The following is a 12,913-nucleotide window of genomic DNA, read 5'->3' as shown; positions in this document are numbered from 1 at the left end:
TCGGTCTGCTCGTCGTGCCGTGCGTCTGTGTGTGCGCCATGGGTCTCAGTGCCTGTCTGCTGCTGTACGATCGGCTGCTGGTTGCCGGGCGCTGTTTACTCTAGGAAGGTGAAGGGTTTTAGTATAGAGAGATGTAGCGCACAACAGTGTATGATCAAAAAGGATAAACGACCTTGCTGGTTGGTGGCAATTTGGTGTATGGGAGATGAGCGTATGATTGATTGCAAGTCCAGTCCAGTGCCCGCGGAGGTAGCACTCGTCTCCTGCTAAAGGTAACAATAGGCACCAAACGGCCCAACCTGAGGGGATTTGCATTGGACTAGTTTTGATTGAAATGTTTTTAAGAAAACCATACGGCTTTTTATATACGAAGTAAACAAAAAAAACAGAAAACAAGAAATTTTCGATAGACCAATGGTACGGTGAACGACAATGCCAAGACTCCCATTTGCACAGTAACATCAAGCCATCCCCTGCGCCTCCAGTACAGGCGGCTCACGTACGCAGCCCAAGGAACCCTTCTCCTCTTTTCTGATGTGTAAATAATCAACCAAGAAGAAGAAAGTGGAAACAGCGGCGTGGGATAAAGTATGCAAGCAGGCAGCACAGGCAGACAACGCGCAACCAAAACGAGTACGAAAGTAATATTTATATATATTTATATATATATATATATATAAACATATGCCACACAGACATACAAAAACATACATGCAAGCGTACACAGTATTATAGATCCAGATAATAACATCAAGAGTTAACATTTAAGCATAAGGTTTAAACGAGTAGAGTTTTTATGTCTATAAAAAAAATATATGGAATGGAGACAAGTGTAATTCAATATTTTTTTTACTGAAACTATGCGCGAAACGGCTCGCAGCGAAATGTTTGCCAGTACATGAAATGAAGTAAAATACAATTTGATTAAATAGCAAACAAGCAAGAGAAAGCCACAAAAAAGAGAGCGGGGAAAAAAACCAAAACGTATGTATGTGAAAATCTAGCACGACGATAAACAACAAACCAACAAAAGGTATAAACAAGCAAAAACCCAAAACTAAACGTAAATACCTATAAACAAATTCAAGTAGACAACAAATTATATTAAGCATTTCAAGGTATGAACACAGAAAAAAACAATGAAGCAGGTAAAAAACGTTTTAACAACCATGGTAAGAATAATTAGATAAAGAAATTCGGAAGACCGAAGAATGTGATTTTTTTAAGCGTTTTGTTTAAAATGGTCTTCATTATGTTTCTATAAGCTTATTGGCATAGCTCATTTTGGTTAAACGGAATGGACATTTTAGTGGATATGATTTGTTAGGTAACACAACCCTCATAATCTTCATTCAGTTTCTACTTTAAACTATAACTATTATCCTACGTTTTCTCTCTAAAATGCTGTGCACTAAATTAAACAAGTATCAAATAGCATTATTAATGGAGAATGAAAACTAGATTCATTGAAAGGGAGCGGTAGGTTAAGCGCAGAACAGCAAAAGGGTAGCTTTAAAATGTAAAACGCAACACGACGAATCTTGCTCAATTATCCGACTATGTTGTTGTCCTATGAGAAACTTACCAGCAAAGCGAGCCAAGTAGCTTTTTTTGCAGTTGAGTTCAAGAGGAGAGAACCAATCTCACCATAGTATTCTATGTAACGGCAGCAAAGCACTGGTGTAGCTATACAGTGTGATGCATTTATGTAACAGCATCCATGCACCTACTTGATGGTGAACTTCTACTTATGCAAAAGTGTTTAAAACATGTGAATTCATTTTTAGATTTATGTTATTCGCCTCTAAACACATTTCTTTTTCCTTTTTGTGTAAGTTGAAACTTCCATTACAATTTCAAAAACACAACACAAATCACAAAAGAATTATTTAAGTAGCATTACATACAAAATTAAGTACGTTCAGACGATACGAATGTGGTTTAACATTTTTGATTGTACAAATCTATGTGTTCTTTATATCAATGTTTTACACGAGTTACAAGTACACAAACTTTTCTTCATATCACCATTTTTTAAAAGATTTCTTCGGTTTGTGGAAACACCAACATTCTTCCAGCCATCGTTTTACGACAGTCGTTAATAGTTGTTGGATTAATTATGACAAGTAAAGCGCTTCTTTCCCACTATTATAATAATATTCTAATTGTTGATCAAAATATCGTAACAATTGGTCGCAACTTATTTTTCAAGGCCCTGTTTGCCATCGAAGATTCATATTATGTGAACGTACCTAATCAAATTTTCCTGAAACATATTTGCAAGCAATCCATTATTGTGAAAACAAATATGGGGTGTCTATTTCCACACATTAAGTTTTACAAACTGATACACTGTACGATTTTTGAAAAAAGATTACTTGGGGTGATTTTTAGTACCCTTTATTTGGAATAATATAAAATTGGATTACGTATGAATGATTAGGCAAATGCATCACTATCAATATTAGTAAACAGAAATCGTGATCTCATGGAATTTTTTATTGCCGGTATTCATATTCTGTTACGCTTAGGATGGTTTGTGCCGGGAAGTCGACTGCACACTACCATCTTGATTCAAGATTTTACATGCGGGATGACCGTTGAAGGAGATCAAAAGAAATTAATGTGGTCTGTAAAAAGATAATTTTTCACCACGAGGTACACTGCTCCTCACGTAAGTCCAGGCGCATACAAATAAGACGATCATTTGATTTTGCGGTCGATTTTTAAGTACTCGAAACTGATGACAAAGGTTTATTTTAACAAATAATCTTTCGGTACCTTCCTATAAGTTTTAAAATGGCTAAGTGTATATTTTTTTAAATTGAATATCAGTGATCCAATTTGAACTTTTTTCTGTTTTCCTTCTGTTTGTTTACTCATTATAATGTCTATGTAATACTGTGTACTGTTACTTCTTGTATCAGAGTAGAGACTAGATAACATCAATTTAGCTGCTCATGAACTACACTTAGATGAAGAGAGGTACTAATAAATCGACCGCAAAGTGCAGTAACCGCTCTGTTTTTATGTGTCCCGATTTCCGTTTGGGCCACTGTAAATTGAAAAAACAACCAACTGCCAAGAATAAATTACAAAGTATTTAACGAACTGTTATTGATAAAACTGAATGTTGAGGACGTTTAATAAAAAGAAATATTAAAACCCACTCTCACAAAAAGCACGCATAAAAACTTAATTGAAAATGTGTTTTTTAATTTTATACAACAAAATTGTGTCAAGTGTAACAAAAACAGCAGACATCAATCCATACTGCGGAGGGGCTGGCGCTTGCAAGACAGCAACAAAGGAAATGGCGCAAATGTCTTGAAGCCAAAAATCATAGCAAACGCTCATGCTTAGTACATGAAAATGTCAGTGTACCGATACGGTTGAGATTCGCAGCAGTCAGAAGCGGTAACATCTTCTCAAACAAAATCGGAGCTTCTTGATGAATGGATTGAAACTAATAACTAGCACATACACCATTTGTGGGCACGAAAGGGGGGAAAGAGAAAATCAAAGATAATTTAATGAATGTAAAGTGAGGAAGTGAAGTAAGCATTAAACGTGAGTGAAGCATTAATTAAAAAGAGCGCAAAGATGGTTAACATATTGAAATCAGTCAAATAAGAAGTTAGTTTAAAAATGAATGATAAAAAATAAACGAATAAATCTGATAGACGCCTAGTGTCCAATGAAAAGTATTCAGTTTTGTGCTTAGTTGTTTCACTATTAGAAACCCCCATCTAGTTTGCAAAACAACTAACATAGCAACTATATTAGGTGGTCATCAATCAAATTACGTGGCATTATTTCTGTTGAAGTTCTAGTTTTATTGTAATTTTTTTGTATACGAGGGAGTCGCTAGACGTTTCATCATATGAGTAAAATACTTTAATAATCCATATAATACCAACTCGACCAAATATGTACAACAACAAAAACTGGTGCATAGGAAGCACCAGCTGCTTGGGCTACGTCCCATTGGAACTCGTCCTGAGCACCCGCTCCAACCGGGTTATACCGTCGCGCAGCAACTTATTGAGACCGTGCAGTTTCTCTGCCCTTCTCACCTCGTCACGTAACATGTCGAGTAGCGATTTGATAAAGCTCGGATAGCGGTTCGCCAACCGACCAAGAAGGGTGAAGTACGCCTCCGGTGCCAAGGAGAGGTTTTCGCGCGTAAACTTGCTCATGGCGGTGCGCATCTCCTTCCGTATCGCATTCGACGGACCGTCCGTGCTGGATAGCATGGCGTAAACAATTTCCATGGCGAGCGCCCGGGTGGGGAACGTTTCATTGCACCTGAATGCATGCGTGAGGAACGACGTTGCTGTCAGTTGGATGAACAGGGCCGTCTTACCGTGGTCCTCTTCCGCCACCAGTGTTTGCAGCAGCCGCTGGAGCATCTGCATCACTTGCCGCGCGTTCGGCTGCGGGACGCACCGATTCAGTTCGACAAACACTAATAGCAGACGAGGCATCGTGCACCGTACGAGTTCTTCATTGCGCCCGGTGAAGAACAGCAGCAGTGGCCGCAAGGCGTCCGTTTCGTTTGGGAGTTTGTCAAACTGCGGTATCCATTTAACGAGCATGTTGGCCGTGTCGGTTTGTATGACAGGGTTCCGGCAGTACTCCGTGCTGCCGAGCATATCCATCACCTTGTGCCACACTTTCGACATGTCTTCAATCAGAACGGCCGTGACGTTGTTCCCGGTAAGGACGGCGAACGGCAGGAAGTAGTGATGGATCGCCAAATAGTAAAGGCAAGTCTTGTTTGTCGGAATGTAGAACCCTAGGGGACACTCTTTAAGCGCCAGAGTCAACACCGTCAGTATCTTCTGGCGCACGGTACTGGTTGGCTCAGGAATCCATTTATCGAAGTGCCGAAAGATTTCGTGCAGCTTCTTTGTCATCTCCATCCTCTGCGTCTCGTCCACCTCCCGAAAACGCTTGCCGACGCAGCGAAAGAACAGATTGATCGGCACCTCTTTCGGATTCTCGAGCAAGTCGTACTCGGGAATTTCACAAAGAAACTTAAACTCTCCCAGCCCGTGGACGACGCGCGAAAGCTCGAGTATCTCCTCGCGCCCGTACAAGAGGCCCATCTTGAGCCACTGCCGGATGACGGTGGGTTCATCCAGCAGCACCATTACGGTTAGACTTTGCGTGATTTCGGTCAAGTAGTGCAGCACCTGATCGGGATGGGCGTTCTTGCTGTGCACGAAGTCATTGAACATCATTCGAAACATCTGCGAGTCCATGTATTTCGCCACAAATATCGTTATCAGAGCGGCCAATCGCGCGATACACGTCGGCGCAGACCGCTTGTTCGTAAACCGTGTATTAACCATGGGGAATAAATGTTCTTTGATCGCTTTACCAAGTGCCTCGCTAGACGTCATTTGGCTCTTCAAGGCATCTGCAATGGCTGTGAATAAAGACGAACAAAATAACTGACAATATTTTCATCGCAACACTGGTATGAAAAAGGTTTTGTATTTTTCAATTAAATTGATTAGTTTTGAAAATAAAATAAAAATAAAATAAATAACTAAAAGTTAATAGTTTTGAGAAGGTAACATACACAGGTGAAAGCTGTTACAAGTTATTTAAAACTTACCATCGAGAAGCTTATGCCATCCAGTATCCTTGCAGTCCTGAAGATATTTTTCTATCCACGGACCGATTAGACCAATCTCACCACGGTTGAACGACCGTTTAGCGACGGCTTTTTCGAGTAGCAAAATGGTACCTTGCGCAGCGACATGCAGCGCCGGTTGAAAGCGATAGCCATACTTATTTAGAGCGCTTTCGACGTATTGTACGAGCACGGATATGTGCTCCGTTTTGTCGAAGGTTAGCGAGTCGCTGAGCAGAATCAACACCGCCATGTGGGTTTTCATTGCCGTGGCCGCTCGCTGGACACTGAGAGCGGGCGGTAGCTTCGAGTTTTCGTCAACGAGCCGTACTAGTTGCATCTGCTTCGACAAACGCGGAAAGTCCTCCTGGAAGCTGGTAGCGCTAAGCATTGTCAGTAGCAGGAGGGCGTGATGATAAACCCCTTGTTCGGTCATGTTTTCATACTTCTTCGGTCCCAGCTTAAGGATGATTCGGTTGAATATAATCTGCACGTCTCGCTTGCTCGGCACTTTCGTAAAGTGTTGTGTCACAGATGCTAGTATGATTAAAAACATGACGAAGCTATTGGTCTTGTAGTCCAAGCTGTCCAGCGTTGAGTCGGGGGCGGCAAGTGTCCTGGCATGCTCAATAAAATCCGCTATCGAGGCACTGATGCACGGCATGGTCGATAACGTTTCGCTTTTCAAACGAAATGGCGAGTTCAATCGCACGGCGTAGAAATCCCACAGAAAGACCACTGGCTCGCGCCGAATCGGCCACAGGCCGGTGATAATTGGTTTCAGTAAAATTAAACAGGTTCGCATGTATTCCTCCTTAGGGTCCGCTTGTACCAATTCCTTGATTAACTCATCGATGAAGTTGCAGTTTTGGGGAGGCTTCACGATTGGCGTTTCTATGTTTTCTTGCTGTGCCTTGGTTTCGTGAAAGAATGCTAAGGCATTGATCATCCATATTTTCAGCAGAAAACCGTCTGTTCGGTTTTGAACGACGGCCGGCATACAATCCCAGAGCAGTTTCCAAAAATCGATCGCGCCGCCGGCTTTCTCCCCCACGGACATAAGGCCGAGCCACAGTTGTTTCGCGCAGCTGCATAGAAATGGGCTTTCTTTGAATGCATCCTCGATCGTGTTTGTGGAAAACTGAAAGAACACCACTGCAAGCAATTCGCTCATCAGTTCGCGGTAAGTGTTTTCGAAGAATTCCAGGTTTGGTTTCTTCTGAGTTTCAGCACACTCCGTTATTTCCCTCGCAATCAGCAAAACCAACCAATTCCATTCCAATGCGCCGTGCAGCAATTCATGGGCTTTACCGTCTTTTTCATAAACGCACTTCCAACCATACGCTCGCAGAAGATCTACCGGTTTTGGTAGACAATTTTTGACGATTGCCACACTCTCTTCCAGTTTCTCCGTAATTTGGTTCGTAGTTCCTAGAACCACACGGAGGAAGTGTGTAATTTCCACTCGTTGCGCCCGGACATCATGGCTCGAGAAGCTTTGGATGGTCTGCATTTTAAGAATACGTGTACGCACAACCCGGCACAAATCGTACACCATGGAACCGTACAGCCGCGACACTTCGACATCCAGTAAAATATTCACGGCATCAGGCACCAGCGACAACCCAAACGAAATTCGACCATCCTGTACAAACGGACGAAGGTTTTCCACATCCGTCCAGCCTCTGTTAGGTGGTGAACTACATTTGAGCATGGTTTTTCTCCGAATCTAACTGTATTTACACCGTTTTCAATCCGAAACCGAACCGTGCTAACTTTCACGAGCAACGAGCTTTGAATAAATATGTGGTCCCTTTGCGCGCCTTTCCTATCCAAAACATTTATTTGACGTTTCCCAAACAAAACCAGGCTGGGTGAAGGTTCGTACAACAAAGCGTTATATTCAATAACCAAGGTAACAAGAACGAAGTAATACATACTGCTCTATACCTTGGTACGAGTTTTGACATCCGCAAGCAAATCAATCGTAGGAGGCTGTATAACTCCAAACAAAAACAAAAACAGCTTGACACTGCACACCAACATTCGACATTACTGCGTCATTTCAACCAAATAATGCAAGAGGTAAAATTACTCATATCACTGACTTCCGAATAAGCCTAGTCAAAAATAGAACACTTGCCTTGAGCGAAAAAAGGAAGGAGCGAGAATCTCATCAAGTGCAGCCGAATTTTGCTTCCGTCGTATGGTTTCGGTGCAGCTGAGAAGTGATCATGGATGTACAGAGCGCACTCAACACGATGCACACGCGACTGAAGGTATTGTTGATAAATTCGTTGACCGTTTCTTTAAACATTAATCAAAGGTGCAGCTTTCATTAAAACTTTTTCTACTTTGTGCAAAATAGCTGGTGGCATTTGTCCACTTCATTCTCATGGTCCTGGCGATGGAAAGCGTCTGGCTACCATCCTCTTATCTGTTCTACAATCTGCTCTACTTGGTAGCTCTGTTTTGGGCAATACATAGTAGGGAATCCACGGATGCTGTGCAGATTGTAAGTATACGTGCTGTTCTATCAACCATCCGTTGGCTTCATCTCACTTCTTTTTTCAGAGTGCCGTTATAAATGGATTCAGCTTCTTCTTCGACCTGTTGGGCATTATTTTGTATTTCCCATCTCATGGAATCATGTCGGCTGTATTTGCAATCCTGAATCTCTGTGTGCGCCCATTCAGTTTGTTGTTGTTACAACGGGAGCTTTCGGACCGTGGTGGAAGTTTTGTCTTCGGTGCGGGGAGTTCCGGACGAGTTGGTGATCTCCCTACCAGCTATGAAGACATTGATGCACCGCATCAGCAAACACCATCACACGGACAGGTGAACGTGGGCATTTTCAAATGAATCGCCTAGAAGGGCAAAAGGTGCAGTTAGTCAATGCAGACACTTCGAAATCAAACCAAATCGTTCACTTTTAAATCTCTTGGATCATATAATATTATAATTTAAATTTCTTTAATGGTTGTTGCTTGAGTAAGAAAGATGCCATTTATTCGTCATTGATATTGTTTTCCGTATACAAATAACCTTTATTCCTATGTTATAAGATATTCCATGTTTCAAAGAAGTGTGACTGTTCTTCACTGGCTTAGAACCTGGAAGGTACCGTAGGAGAGGTTTTGATAGGTAAAACTTAAATACACGTGCACACGACCACTTTAATCCGATAGGAGTCAATCTGTTCATTTTAGGAATAAAAAATGGGTTTTGTATTTGGCGATTGTGCGATACAAATGGTCGCTTTGTCAGGGAACAGATCTGCGAGTCCATATGATAATAGAAGATCTAATGATTGACTTTTAATTCTGTTAAGGTACACATTTGGATAATATTTTAATGTTTCATTTTTGAATAAACCAAAACTAAGAATTTATGAACGACATACTTATGGTTCGTCCGTCATCTTGGAGAAGCTCTACAAATTCATGTTCTCATGTTTTACCAGTTTTCCAGACGATATATCAAATAACATGAAGCCATATACCAAAATACTAGAGAGCAAAGCATGTGTGTGTAAGGAAATATAGGGACTACTCCCTCCAAAATGCGACCAGAGTTTAGTTACGAACAACAGCCGGACAATATTTGCTTGAATTTTTTTAATTTTCTTTTAAATTATACTTTATTAGATACTACTAACAGCATTATAAGCACGCTTTACCAATTACCGGTTGATGAAAATTTTATCCTCATCGAGCAGCACTTTTCCAAATGCACCAGTTCGGAACGATTTAATCATGAATTTAGCCGCCATAGCCACATCAGGGCGAATGACTTCCGTGCCATCGAGTTGTTTTGTACGGATTGTACGTTCCAAGTAAATTGCACTCTCCATCAAGGCGTTGGCTATCGAATCCGTCGGCTCTTTTAAGCCCATCACTTGGACGTAGCGAAAGTTTTGCTGCTTGTTCAATAGGAAAAGAAGATAATCGGCTATTAGCTCCTCGCCGACAAGGTGATCCTGCAAGCAGGAGACTAGTGCCAAGCGTAGGCCAGTTTCAGCATCAGCAATGTTTGGCTCCAAAATACCAGGGGTGTCCAACAGGTAAATTGGAGGATCCTCGCATATTTTGATACGGTTCAGAACGCTTCTCGTAACGCCAGGGATGGCTCCCACTTGGCTAGCACCTTTCTTGTTTAGATGGCGGTTTCGAAGCACATTAATCAGCGATGACTTGCCCACGTTGGGAACACCGATTATCATGATGCAAAACTCTCGCTGATTCGCACGGTTGAATCGGTCTGAACCACTGATAAGATCTTGCGCCAAGGGCATGAGCTTCCGTAATCCGCTACAGTTTCTAGAAGACGGGAAAATTACGTGAAATTATCGTGATTTTCAAATGAAATTGCTGCAAAATACTTACTGGATTTTGCAGTTTGTAAATAGTGTATGTTTAGCCTCATAATCATCCTGTTGCAGTCGTTTGATAATGGTGCTTTCAGCCCGCTTGTCGATAAGATCACGCTTGTTAAGCACTAGTATGTGTGGTTTCGCGCCGCTAATGGTGTACTTGAATTCAGCATTACGCCCTGTAAGCGGTATTCTAGCATCGTGCACCTCTATCACGCAGTCAACAAGTTTTAATTTCTGTTGCATCTGCTTCATTCCTTTGCCCATATGACCAGGGAACCAATTTAGCAAGTCCCGGGACACGGAAGGAAACGTAGCGCGAAACGATTGCATGTTTCACTGGCATTCAAGATCAAAAGAGATGGAATCGACTGCTATTTCGAATGCGATAGGATTTGCATGCACGAATGAAGGCCGGCACGACAATATTTACACTGTTTTAATTGAGACCAAGTGTATTATGACAGTTCCCGATTGTTGACAGTTACTGTGCGTCCACACTCCCCTACGATATCTTTCTACAATCTGGATTTCCGAGGGCTATGAGTTTATCGAATTATAATCGAATTTATAAAATGGTTGTTCAGCCGGCGACCATCACTGTTCAAACCTATCAAAAATTCACGGAGGGACTGCCCCACAGCTTTGGTTCATCTTTTCCGCATTCTCGATTCGAATCGCTATGTCGTTAAAGATTTCAAATAGTCCGGTATTCGTAAGAAAAAGAAGTCGATATGTGAAAAACGAAAAACTTAAATAGTTATAAGTAAAATAGTACACTTATTATGGAAAATGTAGCTTATGAATTGCATTTTTATTCAACTGATTTAAAAAAACATCTCATTCAAACAAAGGTGTGCTTCATTTGTTTACATTTAAACACAATTGCAATAACAAAACAATTGCACAGCCTGCATAGATGATGGAACATTGGTATTAAACACCAAACAGCTGTTAAATTCATAAACACCAGCGTTTGTAAGTAACATAACAACACAGATATCTCCGGAAACACAACCAGTGAAACTATGCAGAAAGGAATCACAAGAATAACGATAATCGCATATAGCCGTGCGGCAGCAACATAGCGTCCCATCTGACCGGCGAATTCAAACGATATACCATCAACAAATGAGGAAATAGTTTGTAGACCGGATACGAAGCCTGCCACTAACCAAACCTAGGCACCAATCTTGGATAAATTAAAGATATACCAAAGAAAGGCCTTTATGTTACCTGTTTGTTCAAGTCGGAATAAGGATGGTAGCAGCCAACCGGGTTAAAACCAATCAAAATATAAACCGATTTTGAAAAAGGGATGTAATTGTTTGGAAGATAGCCTCAAATGGGATACGTCGAAGAGATACCATACACCAATGAGGTACGCTACATCGGACGCGATGAAAGATTGCTTGAAGATTTGCTGGAAAAATCCCGCTGGATTATTTGAAATGGGATATGACACCACTGTAACGAATAAACGCCACTTCTTTCATAAGCCGGGAATATCGTTGGGCCGGCAAAAATATCGTATGGTAGGTACATGTTCTTTAGCATTCTGTTCAGTATGACTATCAAATAGGTAACTATACTATTTCTTTTAGGTTTAACAGCGACTCTCACGTGACAAGTTGGAGGGCAGATGGCAATTTTTCAAGGATCCTCGAAATCTATCATAAACTGATAACGAATATTCCATCGACTAGCCAAGAAGTATTTGTGTTCTGCCTTGGCTACTTTTCGGTTCGATGAAAGAAAACCATTCATCCTATAGGCTCACCCAGCGCTCGCAACGGGCTACAACAGAACCAGGACACTTTGAATATGCACCAAAAGGTTGCTGGGCATGTGTATGATGGCGACTCACGACCATCCTGTGGCATTGCTCAAACGGTCGTTCTGTGTATCTAGCTGGGTTGAACGAAGAGCCTGCCACTGCACGCGGGGGGAAACCGTGTTGTCTGGGTTGGCCATGCCGTTCCAATGACACACAGTGAAACAAGTTGATAATCACCAACATGATAAAAAAATCACAAGTAGAAACAAATTGGAAACTACCATGATGCATATGATGTCTGGAACATAAACGGGATATTATGATGTGTATGATAAAGTTAACACAAAGATTACTAAAGTGGTAATGAGAATCAAACATTACTTTTCAAAAATCGGAAACGAGTGAAAAACGTTATAAACGTTGGTAGACGACTCAAAAAGGAATGGGGTATATGCATATGGAAAATAAAAGCAACCCTAACGGGTATATCACAGAACTACGAGTCTAGCGAGTAGTTCATCAGATGTTCTAAAACTATAATTTGTAACAACGGTTAGTTTTTATTTCTACTACATAAAACAGCCTTAATGTTATTTACTTATTTTGAAAAATAATTGTTCGATTAATCAGTGGATGATGATAGTGGGTATTTATGAAAAATTCAATTCAAAAATGTGTATTTCTAACTGCTTTCGGGACATCCAATTTGTCAAATGATCCGGAGAGCCTTTCGTTATCGCTTCTTACTGCATAGAAAGTAGTTTAAAAGATGTACAACCAGTTAGCTACGAGTGACAATCGATTTATCGATGGTTCTATTACCTTTGTCTGTCTGGTGGCATACTGATCTTCGCCCTCGAACCACCGGGTTCGACTGAGTGTGTCTTCAAGGTGCTGTAATTAAATTCCATCCCTTCAATGGCAAGACTACTAATGAAGCACCTGCGCTTTCAACCGGTAGGCCGAATCTCCTTGCGGTGGATCTTCTACTCTTCCCGGAAGAGTTGACGTTCGAAAGGGAAGATATACATTACAAGAAAGCGATGCGCTTTCGGGGCCAGTCCGGGGCCTGGCACCACATAAACCCCCGGCCAGAGGTTACAGGTCTCGTTGGCCAATT

General features: G+C 41.4%; 3 protein-coding genes across 3 annotated transcripts; 1 reads left to right on the top strand and 2 right to left on the bottom strand.

Annotated features, from left to right (window-relative positions):
* Nucleotides 1-3,825: 3,825 nt before the first annotated feature.
* Nucleotides 3,826-7,405, bottom strand: LOC131269699 (protein MMS22-like). Its single transcript, XM_058272190.1, has 2 exons — nt 5,627-7,405; nt 3,826-5,434 (listed from the first exon to the last, which is right to left on the bottom strand). The coding sequence occupies exons 1-2, from the start codon at nt 7,356-7,358 to the stop codon at nt 3,978-3,980; spliced, it is 3,189 nt and encodes a 1,062-aa protein (XP_058128173.1). The 5' UTR covers nt 7,359-7,405; the 3' UTR covers nt 3,826-3,977.
* Nucleotides 7,406-7,682: 277 nt separating this feature from the next.
* Nucleotides 7,683-9,035, top strand: LOC131269709 (type-1 angiotensin II receptor-associated protein-like). Its single transcript, XM_058272202.1, has 3 exons — nt 7,683-7,923; nt 8,013-8,159; nt 8,219-9,035. The coding sequence occupies exons 1-3, from the start codon at nt 7,879-7,881 to the stop codon at nt 8,504-8,506; spliced, it is 480 nt and encodes a 159-aa protein (XP_058128185.1). The 5' UTR covers nt 7,683-7,878; the 3' UTR covers nt 8,507-9,035.
* Nucleotides 9,036-9,273: 238 nt separating this feature from the next.
* Nucleotides 9,274-10,547, bottom strand: LOC131269707 (mitochondrial GTPase 1). Its single transcript, XM_058272200.1, has 2 exons — nt 10,030-10,547; nt 9,274-9,963 (listed from the first exon to the last, which is right to left on the bottom strand). The coding sequence occupies exons 1-2, from the start codon at nt 10,347-10,349 to the stop codon at nt 9,327-9,329; spliced, it is 957 nt and encodes a 318-aa protein (XP_058128183.1). The 5' UTR covers nt 10,350-10,547; the 3' UTR covers nt 9,274-9,326.
* Between the last annotated feature and the right edge of the window lie 2,366 nt (nt 10,548-12,913).

Source organism: Anopheles coustani, chromosome X (genome assembly GCF_943734705.1).
Source record: "Anopheles coustani chromosome X, idAnoCousDA_361_x.2, whole genome shotgun sequence".
Classification (NCBI taxonomy): domain Eukaryota; kingdom Metazoa; phylum Arthropoda; class Insecta; order Diptera; family Culicidae; genus Anopheles; species Anopheles coustani.
This window is presented reverse-complemented; position numbering and strand designations above follow the sequence as displayed.